Here is a 21,408-nt window from a genome sequence, read left to right as displayed (position 1 = left end):
CTCTTTTATCTGAAGTTGTAATGCCTTCATTTAGTTTTCCTGGACTTTTTTATTAATAATATCATAATAAGTTCTTGTCTCTCTTGTTTGCCGATTCGACAATGCAAGCAAGCTTGTGTTCAACCTCTTCTGTTTCATATTGCAGTGGTTTGCTTCACTTGAGGCCTGTATCACGAAGCAGGATTACGGGCTTAGCGAGGTAACTTCAGGGTTAACCCTGGGTTTCTGGTATCACGAAGCTGGATTCATTCTTATCAAGGTATGTTACCATGGTAATTTACTCTGAATGGCAAACCTGCTTCGGGTCAGGGCAACTTTCAAGATTTATCTGAATCCGACAAAAGGCTCCACCCACCGGCCAATCAGCTGTTCTGGAAAGAATCACGTGCCCTTTCATTGAAGACCCGATTGAGATTGGAGCCCAAATTACAGGAAGAGCGTTACGGCGTGAAAGCATCTTCCAATAGATAACCACACAAAGAAGGGTATATTTTTGCCATTTGTCCCAGCTCAGCTCAAACACAGCTCAAAATCAGGATAATTTCATTCAGGCCAACAACTTGATTTACTGATATGATTCAATTGTGGCATCAGCTTCCAGCTTTATTGTAGCCCATGTAACATTATAGAATTTAGAAATCCACTACGATCTCAAAGTGGAGGTCTACTTGTGGTTCCTAATTTAAAGTAGAATGGGAGGTAGAACCTTCAGCTATCAGGCTCCTCTCCTGTGGAACCAGCTCCCAGTTTGGGAGGCAGACACCATCTCTACTTTTAAGGTCAAGCTTAAGACTTTCCTTTTTGACAAAGCTTATAGTTCGGGCTGGACTTAACCATCCCTTACTTATGCTGCTATAGGCCTAGACTGCTGGGGGACGACTCACTGAATGTCCTCTACTCTCTCTACTCTGGCACCAAGCTCCTGTCCTCTAATCTTTTATAATTTATTTCTCATTACTAACTGCTGCATCTCCCTCTCTGGGATGTAAAGGGGTCATGGAGATGCAGGAGATGGGCATCCTCACACAAGGTACACACAAAATCCTGCAAAACAGTGCTGTGCTTAGTGTTGGGGCAGAGAGCGGGGAGAGAAGGACTGTGTCATCTGCAAATTTCACCAAAGGCCACTTTGGCCGTGTAGACTAAAAGTCATCTGAGTAAAGGATATAAAGCAGAGGTGATAAAACACATCCCTGAGGAGAGCTAGGGGAGGTATAAAGAATGTCTGACATAATGTTATTTACTAACACTCTATGAGACCAGTTGGTTAAAAAGTACATAATCCACAAGACGACCTGGTGGCTGAATGGTGTTAAATGCAGAAGAACACGTCTGTGAATAGGAGCCTTGCGTTGGTGTTGGGTGTCCACGATGAATATCTTGTTGGTACTCTGCCATCTCTATATTCAACGGCACATCTAAGGAAGCTTTGGATCCATGTCCCAAGATTCTTGTGATGAAAAATGGAAGAGGAAGATATGTTAACTTGTTACGTTCAAGACCAATAGCTAGCAAACAGACAAGGAGCTACAGAGGCTTTTAAATGAAGGCAAAAAGGCTTGGAGGAAAATAAAAGTTGAACTTGTTTCTGCAGCTTTTCTTAGGACCCAACACATTTAAGTTAATTCCTATCATTTCAAGGAGCAAAACTCCATAATTTGGGATGATTTTGGGATCGTGTATAAAACAGGCAGACTCCTAATGATGATGTGTTACATCGTAATTATGGGAGGGGATTGCACATTATTGGGGGAAGAAAAGCTGCAGATGTCTCTGTGTAGGAGGCAGTGTGTGTATGTTGGCTTGAATTCTTGTGCGTGAATGCATGCATGTGTAGATACGTGTGAGCCTGTGTGCATTGAGATGGCCCTGGCATCCATGTCTCTTGGCTAATGAGGTACGAAGATGAATGTTGCTGTTGAAATAGAGCCGCGAAGAAGGTGATGATGGTGATGATGATGGGAATTACTCTTTTCTTGTGCTTGCGTGTGTGCAGATCTACGAGGTAAGGTTTGAGCTGAGTGAAGATCCACAGTAATTCATAAAGCATGTCTGATGAAGATTACCCCACTCATAGTACCATCACAGCCCCACCACATGCAGCCATTTCATAGACTCTAAATATTTCTGTTGGATCCCATGTGTCCTTCAGTAAGGCAGAAGGGAATTGAGTTATTTCATGAATCAATGAGATTAAAGAACTCTGTAATTAATGGGTCCCAGGGAACAAATATGAAAATGGTTGCAGTCCTTACTCTGAACCACTATTTAATTAAAAACACTGAGCATCATTCATCAAATACAATAGTACTGCATTTGTGTGGAAAGCACGTTTAATAGATAAAAAAGGCAAGGAGGTAGAAAGCACTCAGCCTCAAATTAGACCTTGCGTCATTAGAGAGGACTGATTCTTTTTACCCCGTCGGAAGTTTATTTCGGTTTAACTGAAATATATGTTTACCTCGTAGAGATCATCAGGATGTGGAAATGCACTCAGAGCTTGGTAAAGTAACATTTTTTGAAGTTATGAATGAAGCTTCAGATGGACATAATCACGCGTGCACTGGGGAAGTAATAGCACGCCATGACATGTTTGTTATTGGATTTTCAGAGTGGTCCTTGGCCAGAGCAGTACAGCTTGACATTGCATCCAACAGTGAAATGGGTCTAGTGGGTCAGCGAATGTGTCTGTTATTACTGCATCACCTGAGGGTGCTATTGATGGTCGTATCTGGTCATATTCTGGTCCAAATGAGCTCTCTCTGCATTTACACCTTGCAGTCTGGAAAAGTTATCTGGACGTGGATTGTGTCAACCATGAGGACATTTAACAACTCAAAGTGATATGTGGGTGCTAGGATTCAAGAAACCAGGCTTCTTAGCCCTTTAAAAGTCCAAGATCATCATCATCATTATCAAGCATTATTGTCATGTGAAGATCTCATCTGTGCAGACTTCGGTAGTAAGATAAATAAGTAAATATGTGATGTTAGTTTGACATTAATCTTTTATCACTAAGCATAGTTTCATTGCAGTTATGACAAATACAGAATTATTATACACACTGAAATACTTCTGCTTGATAGCTGATGGTACAGACACGATTAGATACTGTCTTACTGTTTAAGCACTGAAAGTTCCCAGTTTGGTGTAAACAGACGACCCTGAGGTTTAAGGTTTATATTATCCATAGCCCAGTTACTCTTCTACAACCAGATTTACTGTACGTACTGAAACAAAGACGCTACACTGAAAATGTATATTGTACTGTAAGAAAATAATTATAAGATAATAATAAAGATGCTGGAGGTTCTGAGTACAACAGGGTTTGTTCATTCATTTGCTGTAACTGCTTGTCCTAGGGTTAGGGTTAGGGCTGACCCTAACCCTAGGACTCAACCCTAACCCTAACACAGAGAGACAGACAACCACAAACTCCACACAGAAAGGCCCCAGCCCAACCCAGTGCTAAACACCACACCACAGTGCCACCCCATGAATGACGTTACATCAGCCAGAAGGTTTAGGACTGAACTGTCAGCTGTGTTCAGTGGTGAAACTATTCCTCATGGGTCAATACAAACTTCATTTTGAACTGTAAAAGACAGAAAGGCTTTCTGAGCAATGAGTGAAAAGAAATTATATGTTCACAAATTGACCACCTTTTAAGTTAAAGCATTAAAGAAACAATGGAGGGCAGGTATGCAGACAGGTGGTTTAGTGCTGGGACAATCTGGTGATCACCAGTTGCTCATAAAGCAGTACCGAAGGCATCTAGTGGACAGGTACAGAAATACAGGGTCTGACACTTCAACTGGGAATAGACTGTAAGAAGATACACTATTTATTTGTGACCATCTAATCTGTTTTATTGTTGTAGAGTTTTCATGAAAAAATAAATAAATAAATAAATAAATAAATAAATTTTCATCAATTTCATAATTTATTTGGTGCATTTGCTTTGTTTTGAACTTTCCGTCATCTGCAAAGCACTTTGAATCACAGTAGTTATATAAAATTGACTGTTCAAAGATACCTTGATTCATTAGACTATTTGTCCAGGGCAAACTCAGAGACACCAATATCAGTGGAACACTGTGCCTTCTGCCATCACTGTCTTGTGGCTTTTTGTGCAGAGGGTGCATTTAGCGCATTTAAGTGGGAGAAGTTATACATAAAAACTATTGAAGTATCCATGTGGGGTCTGAGAACTATTGCCCACACAGGCCTCAGTTGGAACTCAGGTTGACCTCATTAACCCTCGTATGGTAAGACATAGAATAGCTAATATCGTCAATCAAACTCTTTCTGTGTCCCACATCTGCATGTTGGCCAGTTGCCTTGCATCCTACATCTTTTTCTCTCCTATTCCCTTTCTTGCCTCTCTATGAACTCCCCTCACCTCTTCCTCCACCTCCCTTGTGTGAATATCTTTGGAGTCTATCAGACAAAAGTATAAGGACTTGGTCTAGACAGTAGATCAGCTTTATTCTCACACTGGGCAACGCTATTTTTGTATTCACACAGACTCACGGACACTCACATATTCTCAGACTGAATCTAAAGATGGCCATGGCTGCTATATGTATGATGTATAATACGGCAGGGAACAAAGAAGAGTTTATGGCTGAATAAATATTTTATTCGCAATCCATGTCTCAGTGAACAAAAAAAGTTTCAAAATTCAACACCGAAGAATATAGCAGTCTCTCTCCCACTGGGGTTTGAAGTGGCGTGCTCACGGTTCATTGTGAGTAGGAACTAATATTTAACCAATGCATACGTTTGGAGGCAAATGACATTCAGTGTATTTGGTGTGTTTGCTGCATGTGGTTAAACTACGACCATAGAATATTTTTTCCTGTAATGTGTTTAACATTACCTTCAATCCTACTTTCCAAAACATTGCAAAATATTCTGGGTGATTTCAGTCAAAGTGTATTTTCTTCATTATTCAGTAACATTGTTAAATGTCTTCATTAGTACTAAAACACAGTTTTTAAGTAGTTTTGTTGTAGGGCTGGATATTGCCTCCACACTTGTAATTTATTTCTTTTTTTCTGTAATGATCCCACTGATCCCACATGGAGAATTTTCTTTTTTTTCTGCATCTGACTGTCAGTACTGTGTCAGTGTTCTTCATACTGGAATTCAAGTCTGTACACATACACATAAATATGTAATTACTGCAACTCCTTTTTACACTCATTCTATGCACTTGATTTCACTTTATTCGTGTTAATTCGTCCTTCCTTCATAGATGGATTGGACAGTTTCATACATTTGTGGGATAGTTTTTGCTGTGTATTAAGTCTCTTGTTCTGCACGTCACATGGCTGTGATTTAAAAAAGCAACTACACAGATACAAAAAACCCCATAAAGATCTGAATCTGAAAGCAGTACAGTACATAGGCTGCAGTCTCTCCACAAGTGGGCGACTGTATGCGAGTCCGATTGCATTTAATGGTATTATGGTGCCATCTAGTGGGGATCGGTATGCCTGCACCCTTAGTATATTTGTGCCAAATCCAAACAATGCACTGACAGCAACCTCTAAATGATAAAGAAGACAGTGAGATCAGATCTTTTCTTGCTGGGATTCTGCACGAATAAAAAATTCACCCAAGTTTGTGTTATCATTTTTTTTTGTGGTGACAATTTTAAACTACTACATAAAAAACTTTCAGACTTATTTTTTATCTGAAATTTTCGACTGTAAATTTGAATGTAGTTCAGGGACTTGAAGTGTTAATCCCCATCCACAGTATATATATACCAAGACACTGACAGATTTCCCTCAGAAAAGCAGATCCTAACTGGTGTTGTTGACAAATTGGGTAGAGCCTTCAAATATTTTTTTCTTTTTAACCACTTTAAATGGCAGCCGAGTATCGGCAGTTGCACCCTTTGAGGAATCACATCATCTGTTGTGAAGGCGCCTGCTGAGACCTTTGTTCTTTTGCAAGGAAAAAAGGACACTGGCTACACCACGGTCTATGGTCGTATCTCTTTATTGTCTAATTGTCTGACACATGGTCACACAAACAAGACAGCAACTTGTACAATCAGTTGTTCAGTGTGAGCGTGTCCAAAGCCACTGAGATGAACTTGGTAAATAAAAGACAGAATGTTCCAAAGTGAGATTTGAACGAGAATAAGGCCCATTATGTTCTGGCGTCATTAACAACAGGGTGACAATATGAGTTCTCTGATTCACCAAGTTATTTTTATTTTATGCCCTTTAGTAGAAGACAAATCTGGCCGCAGAAAAACGAAAACACAAAGTTCAATAGTTCAAAATAAGCGAAGATCTTAATAAGAAGAAAGAAATAACCTTAAAAAACTAAAATGCTGGCCCTCATTGGTTTGTTACAACAGTTTTAGAAGGTTTGCTAATGAAGAAAATGAGAAAAATGTCATTACACAAAGAAATCATTACAAACCATTGAACAATCTGCAAAGGTGCATTTGAAAACCTGGTAAACTGTTCCGTTTCAGCCACGTTTTGTACAAGGAACATACCTCTAACATTTCCAGGTTTTCGTCTCCTTTTATACAAAGTGGTGTCATTAGGCTGACAAAGTGATGCAGAACCGAAAGTAATAATAGTTTTTTTATAGAAATATGTAACATTTTCTGACAGTGCACTATAAAAAAATATGATATTTCTTGATAGAATAAAATATTTAAAGACAGACACACAGTAATACAATCACGTATTGCACGTATAGATGAACTCTCTCTTAAGACTTTAGCAGGAATAGATAGGGAGTGAATGAACAGATGGTAGTTGTAGAAAGATTCATTGTACTTTTAATCCAGGTTGAAAGGAGTTACACTACTGTATGCTGATGATGTGCGCCTGGAATACGTTGCGGGATGAAGAAGTTGGTGTGCTGAAAATGAAGCCACTACATAAGGAAAGAGCATTAAGAAGAAACGGACGCAGCAAAGTCGCAACGTTCAAGAGACACATTCATTGTTTCACGCTGATACTGAAACAGCAGTTAGTTGTGACATTTTGACGTGAGGTGCTCAAACTAGGGGTTGTATACCGACTAGTCGACTTTACTGCTGGGACGCCTCCTAAAAGATGAGGTGCTAAGGTGAGGAGCCCAGTGGGTCTTTGCAGCAAACTAGAAGCCATTCATCAAGTGTGTGGAAATACTTCTATAAAGATGAAGCCCACACTATGGAGACATGCAGAATATGTAAGCCAGTCCTGAAATGCAACAAAAGTACGACTGGAAAGCACGCTCATCTGAAAAGGCATCCTAGCAGAGGAACGATCCAAATCCTCTAAACGGCAAATAACAACTTCAGAAGGAGGCTGCAACAATTTACTGAGTTCACAGTCTAAAGTTATTAGATCTTTAGCTTCTACACAAAGAGCTTAATTTTTATTATTTTTTTTTTAATCACAGCTACATTATCCTGTCTTACAATACACTGTTAAGTACTATTAAATGCTATTGACTGTGCCGCTTTTTAGCTTTTTTTTTTCTTTTAGTATTGCTGTGGTTGTAAAGCGTTTTTTTTTTTTGTTTGTTTTTTTGCAGAGCAGAAACCACGTATTAAAATTGTCAGACCGACGGTGTTTATGGTGCTGGGCTACGGCCGATAGCAGCCCGTGTTCAAGCTTCAATCAACCTGCAGAAAAGCCACCGTAGCTTATTTTGTGTGGAACACTACAACATGAATTCAGGTCAAGATTTCATTGTTGCATTGCTTTCTACTGTGCTTTAATCTGTTACACCATCGACTAGTTGACCACGTATTAGCCAACTTCAAAAAATCCGAAGTTGTCCAATCCCTAGTTCAGATGTTGTTTGCTCACACTACGTTTCAACACAGATTAAATATGTCATTAAAATTATATCTGGGTAATAGGTCAGTGAGAGGAGCAACAACTGGAGCTGGATATGATTGGTCCCAGATTAGTTAAAACAAACAAATTTAATTAACTTCTCACTGATCGCTTGGTCTTCAAGGAGGGAAATATCAGCAAAGGTATCTGTTCACAAATTCACAATCTCATTTGTTTTTGGAATACTAATAATGCTAATGTTAACACAGGCTTGGATGTCTAATTGCATGTTTAGATATATCATTTATCTTAAGTTCGTAATGTTTAGCAAGCCACGATTCTTCAACATCAAATGAAGCTTCTATAATGTTGGTTTTAAGACATTAAAGCCTTTAAAAAAATCAGTGGTGCTGGACTGAAGATGATCACTACATTTACATGCACAAAATATTCCACCTTTTGCCTTTGCCCCGAAGGTTTTCCACCGGTGGTGGGCACGACCTCCATCATGTGTTGCAATGACAGAATATTATTAAATCATTTGAACATTATTAATAATATTGTCATATCTCACATGTCTTAATTAGACAATTCTACTATAACGACAGGGCTTAATTCGGAGTAATATGAATGTGCTATTAACATGATCATATTATTATTCTGAATATATAAATTCATAATGGAATAGTAGTGCGCAACTAAATGTACTGAGTAATCACAGGGAGAATATGAACAGCTTAGCGGCATTTTAATGGAAGACAGGCTCCACGGAAATGGAACCAAACTAAAATCTGATTAATTTTGATACATTTTGCTGTTGCAAAATGTAAAGTTCAATTTGACACTGAACCATTTATGATGTGCCCTTTTGTTTGAACACTGTAACCTAGGTTTAAATGCAATTTGCTGTGTAAATATTTTGGCACAATTGAATTCCTTCTGAACTGTATTATAATTTTTCCATTTGGATTTTGTTTTGGTATTTTTCGTGGGTTTTTTGGATTGCATTTTGGCATTTCTGCCATAATTTTTACCACATTTCATCGCTGTTCTGCTGCATTGGGGACTTAGGGAGGCTACGGTAAGGGACGACTCCTCCTGGTTCGGTTCGGGCAAAGACGTCCATCAATCAAAGTAATAGGTCTGCACAAAGATTGCGTCCTTTTCTCCTTTGACCGGGGAGAAGTTGTAAATGAGAGCTCTCTCTTCCTCATCAGGATTGGAGAAATGGTGGTTGCTCTTCATGGCTGGAGACAAATGCAGGGAAGGGAGAGAGAGATAAGGCCAAATTAGCTGGTGAAGCTTCAACAGTACAATAATGGAACTGCTCTTTTGTTTTTATTTTTCCCTGCGAGGAATTACTGCCACAGATATACTTCGGTTTCAGTTTAATTGTGCAATAAGTATTTATCTGTATGTGAACAGATCTGGATCAGAGCATTTGTTTCCAAACGGTGACAGTGTAATCATGTGTCAGGGGAATAATTACGGCTTTGCTCAAAGAGAACTCATGAGTTAAAGCAATTTCGTCCATCATATTGGTATGCTGTCTAATAAAATACCATAATTATCTTATGGATCTGAATCAACATCTGTATGTCATCTTAATTTTTGTGCGACACAGTTCAAGGGATATGGCAGTTGAGATAAAATTGGTCACATTTACAAAATAAATAACGATAATGTGATAATACAAAATAAATTAGTAAATTAAATGATGGAACCGATTTCTCTATTAGAAGAAAATATTGGTTCCAAGTTTGCTATTTAGGTGAAGATTATATTATGTGACTGAAAGCGCCAAGAATGAACCTGAATGAAAACATTTTTAAAGCCAAGAAAGTAAAAAAGTCCTTCAAGGAAATGGGAATAGCTGTCATGCCAATAAAAGATTTTTTTGATTTTGCATCATCTGTTCGGATCTAGAATGAAATATCCTAATAAAGTCGACTGACCATCGGAGGTGAGATGCTTGTTGACTCGTGACCTAACTTTGCAACCAGTTCTGTGATCTCACTATTTTGAGGAAACGTACCAAAGCTAAACGTAAGAACACATTGGCATGTTACCTTCAGAGACAAAGAAGCTGGCGGTGTAGAAGCACGCTTTTATAGCAGAGCTGGTGTGGACCATGCCCGACTTCTGTATCCACTCAAAGGGACTTTTCTCCGGATGCCACTGCACGGCGTAAAACGGGTAGCGGTTGGCTGAGGAAAACCAGAAACATTGTAACTTGAAACCAACTTGTGTCCAAGATGTCATATACACAGTAAAGCAAAGTTGTAGCACTGTATAGCTAGAAGATTCATACCTTCCATGGTGGAAATGAATTCTTTCTTTCCATCAGTGTTGGTGGACAGGACCTTGTAAAACCTCTTCAGCTTGGCGTTTCTGCTGTAGTTCTGTCGGTTCACAAACACACTTTACTTTAAATTAGTTGCTGTAAACATACAGTAAATTTCCTCTTTTGCATGGGGAAAACAATATAGCAAGAACAAAACACAGTCATTGTCAAGATATTAGCTCAAGATATGGTCCTAGAGCACACTAAAGTAGTGCATGTGACTATTTCTGTATTAGGTAGGTTTTCCATATGCTTCATAGTAAAATCTGGATATGGATGACTGAAAATCTTCAGAGATGTGACGTCAAGAAGATGTGGTGGCCAAGTAGTAAGTTGTTGGTCTTGTAAACCAAAGATCATGGGTTTGATCCCCATCCATACCTTCCTTCAATGCCTCCTTTTTTTAGCATCAAGGACATACTATGCTCTCACTGGTCACTTTATTAGGTACACCTGTTAAATTGCTTGTTAACAAAAATAGCTAATCATCCAATCACATGGCTACAATTCAATATAATATTCAGTAACTCAAATAGCAGCTACGTAATGCTATCATGTCAATATGGACTAAAATCTCTGAGGAATGTTTCCAGCACCTTGTTGACAGTATGCCACGAAGAATTAAGGCAGTTCTGAAGGCAAAAGGGGATCCAACCTTTTACTGGTAGAGTGAACCTAATAAAGTGACCAGTGTGAAGGGGGGCAAGCGTGAAAGCAGCACAACGTTTTCAGGACAAGATGGCTGGTGTTAAATACTTGAGTACACAAGTATTCAGTGTATGAACATTCAGTCCCGACAGCACAAACATAATAATAACGCAATCACTAAACCTAACTCTGTAAATATGTTGCACACTGTTTGTGTTGGTAAGCTAAGGGCGTGGTGGCCAGGTAGTAAGGCGTGGGTTTTGTAACCTAAAGATCATGGGTTCAATCCCCATCTATGCCTGGCCTTGTGTATACAAAGACTATTGGGAAACATCTTAAAGGATGGTTTATGGTAGGGTGATAACACACATCACATTGCTATCACCTGACCTTTTCTGCAGCGCCTCCAATAATTTAGCTGGCAGCAGGTGAAATACTACAGGTGAATACGTATCTCTATTTATCCTTCATTTCCATTGAACAGCAGGTACTTGAGCACAAACAGCCAGCAATATCTAAACCTAAAATGTTATTTCCTCTATACTTCATTATAGCCAGCCAAAGAAACTGCCTCCACTAGCAGAGGTGGGGTCACATCCGTATCCTAGACAACTACGACAGGTAATGATTGAGCTGTCTGAAGAAAAGAGTAAGAAACAGAAGGAGAACACCAAATACCTGCAGGGACAAACTCCAGCTGTGGAAGTTGGAAGTGATGTTCTCATTAACCAGAGAGTGCAGCAGATCTTTGGGAAAGCTCCGGAACAAACGGCTGGACTGGGCCGCTACAAGGAGAGACGTTCAGACAAACAGAGTAAGAACCCAACAGAGGAACCACATGTCATTTAAAAGGTACGATGAAAAGGTTAAATGCAACACTGCTATCGAGTTCAGTCCAGAAGCAACAGAACAGGGGGTAAGGGTCAGCGTGGTGGTATGGAGGGAAGAATACTGGCTGATCTTTATATGTAGCCAATTTCAAAACTTAGATGAACCAAAAACTACTCGACAGACTAAAGTGCTATTTCACAATATGCATAATGAGGGAAGCCACAAAAAAGGGAAGTTCATTGCTTTGGTCATTTTTTTGTATGAGTTCTGTAGAAGTATTCCCAAACCCTCGAGATCAGACGGTAAGAAGGAACAGAAACACACCTTATGTGACTAGTGTATCAGAGAATCGCCGCATTCCGGTTTATTTTAAACTCAGTACTACATACTCAATACCATTCTTGACTTAATATACGGAAATAGTAATCGCTACTGCTTATCATGCTTCATGATAAGTAGAAGTGAAGCATCGCTTTACGCTGCTGGTAAAAGGTTGTGCTATTTCATCACGTATCTTTTTAAGAAGTCATGGTTTCACAATGTCACCACTGATAATTAACCACAGCCCCCCCCCACGCATGTGTGGCGGCCGTACTCAGTGCAACAATGCTATCCGTGATAATGATAATCCGAGCATCGGAAGACTAAACTGGCTACTTAGTGCAATATCCACAGCAATACTAAATAATCTCATTTCGACACTGCTTTATGCAATGCATTATTGCTACTGATTGCAGTGAGACTAAATTTTAAGACACCTTTCAGTCTTATGGATGGTTTCTGTGCTGTACACGTTGTTTACCGTGTTCCGTCAGACGAGTTCAACTAGATATTTAGAAATGACGTTTAACGGTGTTAATCAATTAATGGTGGAAATAAAGAAAATGATGCAACATACTGCAATGGAAAACGGAAACATTGTTTGCACGATCTGGACAAAACACGCAGACGAACAGTGGCTTCTTTCTTTTTGGATGGAATTCAAAAATATTATAGCAGACACTGGGACTGCTGAGGGTGTGAGACACATCGATTTGGTGGATCATAGTTAAATAAAAGAAATCCAAAGGAACTGTTTCTCCTTTAGTAAACGTCTATGGTCTTTGTCAAAAATAAGCTTATTCTGTTCAAGAAACTCTACATGTTCAGTTGCCCTAATTTTTTAGTTCTCTTCTTCGTGTAGCACTATTTATAGATTTTGTTTATTATAAGCACACAATAGAGGGGCCGCTGTAGTCTTTCAAGTACCTCTGAATCTAATTCAACTCACGAGCAGACAGACACTAAAACTAAAACAAAGGAGAGGAACAGAGAGGAACCCGAATACCTGGTGTGAGAGTCAGAGGTAGAGCCACAGCCTTGGTATCAGTGAGCGTGAGCAGGTTTTTGTTGGCTGTGAGGACGGACAGCTGCTGGAAGCCCTGGCAAGTTCCCCAGATAGGGAAGTAGTCTCCAGCATCATTGGCCTGCGGATGAAGCGACAGTGAGGAATGAGGAGGTAACCACCGCTTGAACGGTTCAAGTAATATCCTGAGTTGTCACTTGATCGCGGCAGCACAGGTCTGGTCTCGTACCTTCAGGGCCAAGTTGTAAAAGATCCTGGCGGCTCGACTGAACTGCGACGTCTGAATGTCCACATCTCCTCCAGGCAGCAACAACCTGAAGAGACAGCATGTTTCAGAGAACTGTAGGACCTAGAAACCGTAACCTACGCCCGTAACCTACGCCCGTAACCTACGCCGGTGCGAGCCAGCTGTACTTGATGCTAGTTGTCGCGGTGTCGTTTTTGCCTTCTTTGTTTCTACCTCCTCATCCAAATGTTTGTATCTCCAAACATCCTCAGTTAACTTTTCCTCGATGTGCTCCATCTTTATTGATCCAAAGCAATCAATTCGATAATGGCGGGGATAAATATTGTTACATTTGACAAATCATACACTGAGTTGATTTTGATTACAACAAAATGACTCCGAATGGGTGTGGGATTACCTGCCGGCTTGCAGAGGATTGTTTTTTCTTCTATATATACACAAGTTGAGACACGCGGCATAACGAAATCTAAACTGCGTGTTACAAAACTCCTATATTGAATAATTGAGTCTGATTACGTCATGCTTGACAAATCTCCCCAAATGTCCCAATCACATTTTTGCAGCAACAATTCCAGGCAAATACAGTGCTAGGGCAGTGAAAAACTACATAAAATCCGTAAAGAAGCAAGCGCATGCAGGCAACTCACCCATTTATTGAGGAGAACAGCTTGCCATATTCTTCTGCGGTGCGGTTTATTCTGGTGAACAAATGACACACACACAAACACACCAAACATTAAAAACAATTCAACTTTATCAGTTATCTAAGGCAATCAAATCACCGACCACCACAGTAGAAAAGTGCTAAGATGCTACAAGTGATGAAAGCATTTCAAACAATGGAAAAATCCGAAAACAGCAATGTCACTCTTGTTCGATCAGGCTCCGCCCACTTCGGATTGCACAGGGCACCATGACCGAGATGGCTGGGAGCCAGACAGGGATCACAGACTGAGACACAAAGGTGACAGGAATGATAGCTCTTTAGTAATTTTCCAGTAGGACTCCTATAAAAGGAGTCCCCCCTATATGTGTGAAAAGTAAACTGAGTAATGCTGCTGCTTAAAGAAGATCTGAGTTCAACCAATGCTACAGCCTGTGTGTGACATCTGTAGAGAACGTTGGTAGAAAGTCTATGCTCTACTACAGGTCACACAAGTAATTTAAACTGTGGGAAAACCTACAGTTAATATCCACCAAGTGTGACTATAGCCTAGATGTCATGCATATATACCAGTTAATTAAAGTACATGTGATACATATGTGTGTGATTTCATTAAAAAAAAAACTGTTATTATGTGCATATTTCAAAGAGTGCACAACACTCAAATACTCACTTAAATGAAAAAGTTTATCAGATGATTTCCTAAGAATCCGGTATCTTTAAAAACGGCTGTATCTGAAACAAACCAATCACTAAAGAATTCCCATTGGTTATTTAGAGTGAATGACTTGGCAACCTGAACCGTTCTATTGTTCCTGACAACCATTCGAGTTTCACTGTGTCACACGTGGCTGTCAGATCAAATGGGCTTCTGAAACTGAGGCACAAAGGTTTGATCGTTTCCTCCAGAATGGGGTTAAAGGGCGAGTTTCAGTCGCCCCTTCGTCATTCAGGACTGTGTGATCTTCACTTTTTACACTAGTTCTGATCTTCGCTTTTGCTGCAGTTATTTCCATTTGTTAATCGGCTCTATTTGCAGCAGCTTTCATCAAGTACAGCGTCTGCATAAGAATATATAGTCATTTAGCACATGGTTTATTTAATAGAAATGAACGAGAAAACGGAGCTAAAACAAAGGCGACAGGACTCCGGCATTTACACACTGGATCCAAATTCACCAGCTCAGAAGTAGATCCACAAGAAATTATATCTCCGGTGGAAGTTCTTGTCTCGCTGACAATGGCCTCGCTGTTGCTGGCTGAATAAGAGCTTTATTGGTTAATGTTGATACAAACAGGTCCTTCCACTTATTTCACCTAACACACTACAGTCAGTTATCTATCTAATAAGAGTGTTAGACACAGTATTTACACTTCATGTTAGCGTGATAATCTGACAAAGCTGGAGGGTGTCTGTAGAAATAATAGTAAAGGTTTGATATGCAGTCCGTTCAGGGTTTAAAGGGATCTCTAAAGGGACAGGGTAAACATGAGACGTTACAACATAAACCAATAAAGATGCGGGGGTTTGAGGGTCAGCAGAATAGGTGACGTGGTTCTGAGATTTGAGTATTTTCTGTGACCCTGTTTGACTTTCCCTGTGTTTCCTGATTTTATTTTGTGAAGTTCTTCCTTGATATTTTGTGTCATGTTTTACTCCCTGTGTTTCCCCCCTTTGATTGTGGGATTGGTTTCTCCCCGTGTGCTCCACCTCCATTAGTTTCACCTGTGTCTCATTAGCCCCTCTGTCCATGTGTGTTTATATAGCCCTGCTTTCCCCTTTGGTCTCTGTTAAGTTGTCTGCCTCCCCCTTAGTGTCTTGCGTCTGGCTACAACCGCTACAACCGGTTCATCCATTGCCGGCCGTTGCTTCACTTCCTTGACTCAGAGGTCGCACCCCATCCCTCTTAATGTCTCACCTGATTGGCACAACCCTGGCTCCGGCTTCCTCCAAATATTTAACGTAGGAGGCAGCGATGTAAGAGGAGCCACGAGCGAACAGATCACGGTCACGATTTTCCTGCGCCAACACACCTGGAATGACAGACGATCGGTCACATTATGCTGGTAGTTCATAGTAAGGTTAAGGAACAGGGAAGTAAAATGCGTTGCCACGGGAGACTTCTATGAAAGAGGTGAAATTCCCCTCAGCTATATTTGTGAAATTCAAATTATGGTTCCCTTTGCCTTTTCACCCACAACACCGCCTCAACGAACTCAACCGGCAAATGCTATGCATCTGAACCTGTTGTGTTGCATTGTAGGAACCTGTGCAATCTTTTAATCTCAGCTCAGGACAAACAGAGTCAAGTTAAGAGTTTGTAGATCTTTCTAGCTACCAAGCTAGTCCTGACACATACAGACTACTTCCACCTGCTCATGGGGAGAATCATTTCCTCTCATGTCGCCTCAGCGCAAATGCTTAATGGTGATGTTTGCTGTAGCCTTTTCCGTATGCTGCAGAGCGACTATTTTGCTCAGACAGAAGTTACAAAGACCCTGTCCTTGGAACTTAAAGTGACTCACTGGTGGAACTAAATTCATTATCCACGCTGTAACGGGTCACAAGACCTCTATGAAGGAAGATGTAATCATGTAATCACTCCCAGTGTAACCCTTCAGCCATATCGAGTTGGCGCACAAGGTCACATTAACACCAATTAAACTGTTTTATGTCGTCAATATCGTGCCGGAATGTGCCTGTGTATCTGGATGTCAATGGTCACTGTGTACACTGGGACACTGTTTTACTTTAAATCCATATGTGCATCTGTACTTACTCTGCACTTACCACTTCTGTAGTGAGATGTTAACTTACATATCGTTACTTAAACATGTGCGATATCAAGTTGAACCTAAGTACAGAAGCAGAAGTTGTTCAGTGCATTATCATGTGGTATCATGTCACAGCAAAACTGAAAATGGACGGTGAAAATGAAAGAAAAGGCACGCAGCACGTCCCACAGGAATGTACGCTGGGATTAGACTTCCCCGTTTGAGACGTTAGCAGAGTTTTGGCTCTCGTCCACACGATTAATCTTTAAAACTGACAGTGCGTAACGGTTTTCATTCATCAGAGAATACATAAAACGCTGAACACATTGATCATAGAAGAAGTCCAGAAACTTCTCACTCACTTATGTCATCGCCGGCCCCAAAACAAGCAAGCAAACACCTGAATGAGGTGACGGACTGGCTATATCCTTCCTATGACTCATGATGTGTGGTTTTAAGCAAAGAAGGAAGTATAATACCACTTCTTCAAGAGCATTAAGAGATAGTTCTCTAGTTCAAACCATATACCATGAGTCATACTCACAGATGACCGGCCACAAAGATTAACTACATAGCCTTAATATACATACCTTAAGTCTGCTTTTCCTTGAATTGAAAGAGTAAAAAAACAAGGTGTGCGAAATAGGTAATAAATGAGGACCTGGGCTAAACTGATTCCATTTAAATGAACCGGAGACATTCTAACATGTCATCTTGCGAAAACACCTGAAATATTCTGCAGGCTACAGGTTTATTATACTCCCTGCTGGCAGATGTAATACGTGTGCGCACAAGCCACGAGAATCACACGCACACACCGTATGCCGAACATTCTGGATGGGAATTACATAAGAGCCACTATAATCCAACACGAAGCCTGCAGCCGGTGTCCGCACACGCACGAGAGCCACGGCGAGCCATACTTACCGATGATCGGACGGTCATTGAGCTGCCGGCCCCTCAGCACCGCCGCCGACGCGCACAGAGGAGGTCCGCACCAGAGCCAGGCGGTCAGCACCGCGAACACCGCTGCAGCCGGACGACGCATTCAAGACACCGGGATGACGGACGCGAGACCACTGGAGATGAGGGACGATGGCTGGGTGCGCGAGTCGAGCGGCAAGAGTTGCAGAAATCACTCTGACGTGTCTATGAAATAAATAATAATGATAATAAAATAAATGAAAGAGCAAGGGAGAAGAACGGGTACGTTATCACAGTCGCCGGGCGGTGATGCTCTGAGTCCTCTCTGGCTCTGCTCTGGCTCTACCTCCGTCCAGGCTTCTGTATAAGAGCATCAGCCCAGTCACGTGTGGAACTCCTCTTCCTAAGATCCAGATCGGCTAGAGACGCCTCCTCCTTTTCACTTCATAGAAATGCATCAGGTAGATAGACATATAGATACGGCACTTTTATTGTCCCGTGGGAAATTCGGCATCCAGTGGCATCATGACACAGAGACAAGAGTAATAACAGCCAACATAAAAGGGTAAATATATATATATCGTGATGTAGAACGCATAAAAGTTTATATAATATATATATATATGAAAGTATACAAAGTAAAAACGTGCAATAATACAAATATATACGTACAAATATATATAAAAAAATAATACTAATATATACTGTACAATATACTACAATATGGTGTATATACCGATCAGCCACAACATTAACACCGCTGACATGACCATCTTGTGACAATCCAGTGTTCTGCTGGGAAATATTTGGGCTTCGTGTGTTATTTAGACATGTATCACGCACCTAGACCAGACCAGGCACCTCCACCTCATAGCAATGACCCTCCTTAATGGCAGCAGCCATCCCCAGAAGGATGTAGCCACACATACACAAAAACGAGATCCAAAACTAATCAATCTGTGGGATATTGTGGGATGCCCCTCCCCTCAGAAAATAGGATCGAACCCTAACCCTGTTCCTAACCCTAACCTTAACCCTAACAGCATTGTGTTCCCAGACACTAGAGGGCACCCTCAGAAGGCACACATCCATTCAGTGGTCAGTCGCAACAGTTTTGACAGTGTTGGAGACAAAAGGGAGAGCTACACAATATTAGGAATGCGGTCATAATATTATGCCTGATCTGTATTTATAATGCAGTAAATATGGATATGACGTTAAAAAAATGGTAAGATAATAATATGTAAAGTATATCATAGCCCCAGTAAATCAGACTCCTGCCTGTCTACACAGGTACAGCTCAGGTAGAATATTCCAGATCTCTAGATTATCACTGCTGGGTGTGTCCTTCGCCTGTTTTTCTGCAGCGTCATAACAACTAAAGCGGAACTGCTATTCAAATATTGACTGCATGGTTGTTTTCACAGTAGTCACTCTAGTGTCCTGCACTGTTATATAATTCAAATAATTCAAATAACTGAGAGCGCTGTTGATTACTGCGTTTTCATTTTGGAGTCTTTGTTTTGTAGTGCTTTTGAACTGTGTTGTTGTAATGACACATCTTCCTATTATTTTGGCAACCCCATTTTTAGTCAGTGGGCTAACAACAGAAACACTTCAGAGTTTAAGCCGGTGAAGGTTCTCAGTCATCCGGGGCATCGCGGTATATCCAAAAAGTGTCTAAAAAGGCAACTGGACTCACAGAGTTTTGAGAAGACGTTTTGTTCGAGTCGCTTCTTGGGTTCTAAGGGACCAGTTGAAAGCTTGAGACTTGCTTGACTTGTTTCTGTAAATGACCAGAAACTGGTGCAAATGGTGGATGGTTTGAGAGAAGAGTAAAGGAAGTCGTTAGAGTGTGTTTCTTTTCCCTGGTGTATCTAATGAACCGGCAAATTAGACTAGATAGGGCACATCACATTTAAGAATGTGCACTCGTTATAAAAACGTGCACTATATAAAGTCCTTCTGTCCTGCTCCATCTCGCAACAGTGGCGCATATGTGAGTGGAGAAACGAACCATAGCTATCGTATCTTCTCACTACTTATTAATTCTTTGTATTTTATTTATTTATTTATTTATTTTACCAACGCTGCATTTCTGCAGTCAATGTTCTGCTGACCTGCAAATCTGGTCAACAAAAGCACCCTGCTTATGTCGTTTGCTAGCGATATTGGGCAGCATCTCTAACACATGGCTGATCTTTCTGTTCTCCTTGAGAACACAAAGATAACGAAAACAGTGCTACGCTGGGTGTGTGTGATACAGCAAAGAACTCGTGTACTTTCACTTTGTACTTTGGGTAACATCGGGTCATTGCAGCACTGCGGGACTGAGCGAGCTAAAGAATGCGAGTGCGTATGTGAGCAAATAACAGTGTGTGTGAGTCAGGTTTTCATCAAGTTGTAGGTGTCGCCCTTTTTTTTGCTGAGTCCGCGTTTAAGGGTTTAAGGTTAAAGTTTACGGTTGTGGTCGTGGGCCTGGTTAGGTTTCGGGTAATTGGCTGGGGAATGTGCTAGGTGAACGGAAGGCCCTCACAAGTATAGAAACGTGGACTCGAACGCTCCAACAATGCAGCACGGAGAAGGTGCACAAATGTATGTGTGTTAATTTGATTAAGTCAGCACTTTGCAATGCAGGTAGTCCACGGATCAGTGAACATAGTGTATTGCAGGGGAGGACAACTTGCACTGCACCAGCACTGACTAACCACATGAGGTCGCACTGCTCTAGTAAACGACAATCAGTTTCCTCCGGCGTTTGTGTGGTGTTGTTGATCGTGGACAGGTTGTGCATGTGTGTGAAAGTCGTTGTCATTAGATAGATAGATAGGTTATAACTGCAGGAGGATTTATTCCTGTGTTGTTTTTGAAATCGGACAGTCTTTTGTTCAGACAGAGGTTACAGAGGATGAAGTCGTCTCAAATGTGATAAATAATGGCCTCAACCGAGAGGAAGCGAGCTCTGTAGTAGAGTGGTTAGTGAGGTGGACGCTTCAAGTCCATGTCAGGAAGGAGTTATGGAGTTATGTCAGTTACAGCGAGACGGCCAAACACCCCCCGTCTGTATGTGTTTGCTGGTTGCTTTATTGATGTCACATTGTAGCTGCCCGCATGTATTTAACTGACATGTTGACATATGCAAACGGGGCTGCACTTGAGAGACCGGGAGAGATGAGAACAGAGAGAGAGAGAGAGAGAGGCTGCAATATGTCCAAGGACGTCCACAATATGTGGGACTGCGCGTGCTCTTGCAAGTGTGTGTCATTTCACGCTGAAGTCGGTGATCCCGCGGATGAGGCGGTCGGAAGGAAAGTACGTATTCAGATTTGCTCTCCCTGCACCTCAAGGCTGTTCAGTTTGTACCTGTGAACGCTCCGTCTCCAAATAAAGGAGAGGCATGTGTTCCACCCCCTCGTGAGTGATGTCACTCTGAAGGGCCGCAGAGATCAAATTCCTGGTGTGAGAATGAGCGGCCGTGGAGAGATTACACGTCACCAACCAGATTACAGATTGGATCTCAGATGACATGAGCAAACGCAATGAGGAAAGAGTAACTCGGAGTGTTGACACTACATGGACACATTTGAGACTCCGCAACTGTGCGAAGTGTGAGGGTTAATGGTCGCAGTTACACTGGTCAGCCATGACATAATGAGCTCTGATAGGTAAAGTAATAACACTGACTCCCTCACTATATCCCTGTCAGGGGGTGGATCGCATGGCAAGTGAGTGGAGGCAGTGTGATGTTCTGCTTTGAGACATTGGGGGTCCTGCCATTCATGAGGATGTTCCTTTGACAACTACCGACTACCTACTGCAGATC

The 21,408-nt window shown here is 41.1% G+C and overlaps 1 protein-coding gene and 1 non-coding gene across 2 annotated transcripts; one reads left to right on the top strand and one right to left on the bottom strand.

Moving 5' to 3' along the window:
• Positions 1 to 5,996: 5,996 nt before the first annotated feature.
• On the bottom strand, positions 5,997 to 17,941 carry zgc:171566. The gene is made up of 9 exons (XM_047584045.1): positions 17,589 to 17,941; positions 15,806 to 15,920; positions 13,871 to 13,921; positions 13,206 to 13,290; positions 12,959 to 13,097; positions 11,479 to 11,585; positions 10,120 to 10,210; positions 9,878 to 10,015; positions 5,997 to 9,055 (listed from the first exon to the last, which is right to left on the bottom strand). The coding sequence occupies exons 1-9, from the start codon at positions 17,707 to 17,709 to the stop codon at positions 8,934 to 8,936; spliced, it is 969 nt and encodes a 322-aa protein (XP_047440001.1). The 5' UTR covers positions 17,710 to 17,941; the 3' UTR covers positions 5,997 to 8,933.
• On the top strand, positions 14,195 to 14,248 carry LOC125007487. The gene has a single exon (XR_007112707.1). It is a non-coding gene; the product is annotated as a U7 small nuclear RNA (small nuclear RNA).
• Positions 17,942 to 21,408: the final 3,467 nt, after the last annotated feature.

The sequence above is a fragment of the Mugil cephalus genome, chromosome 4 (genome assembly GCF_022458985.1).
Source record: "Mugil cephalus isolate CIBA_MC_2020 chromosome 4, CIBA_Mcephalus_1.1, whole genome shotgun sequence".
NCBI lineage: Eukaryota > Metazoa > Chordata > Actinopteri > Mugiliformes > Mugilidae > Mugil > Mugil cephalus.
Note: the sequence above shows the minus strand (reverse complement) of the source record. Positions and strands in the feature narration are given on the sequence as shown.

Excerpts from the sequence above, each read along its gene's own strand:
- zgc:171566 (XM_047584045.1), bottom strand. The coding sequence starts at position 17,709 with ATGCGTCGTCCGGCTGCAGCGGTGTTCGCGGTGCTGACCGCCTGGCTC. Across the intron at positions 13,098-13,205 it reads TTTACAACTTGGCCCTGAAG|GCCAATGATGCTGGAGACTA; the intron begins GTACGAGACCAG and ends CTTCATCCGCAG. Across the intron at positions 11,586-12,958 it reads ACCTCTGACTCTCACACCAG|CGGCCCAGTCCAGCCGTTTG; the intron begins GTATTCGGGTTC and ends CTCTCCTTGTAG.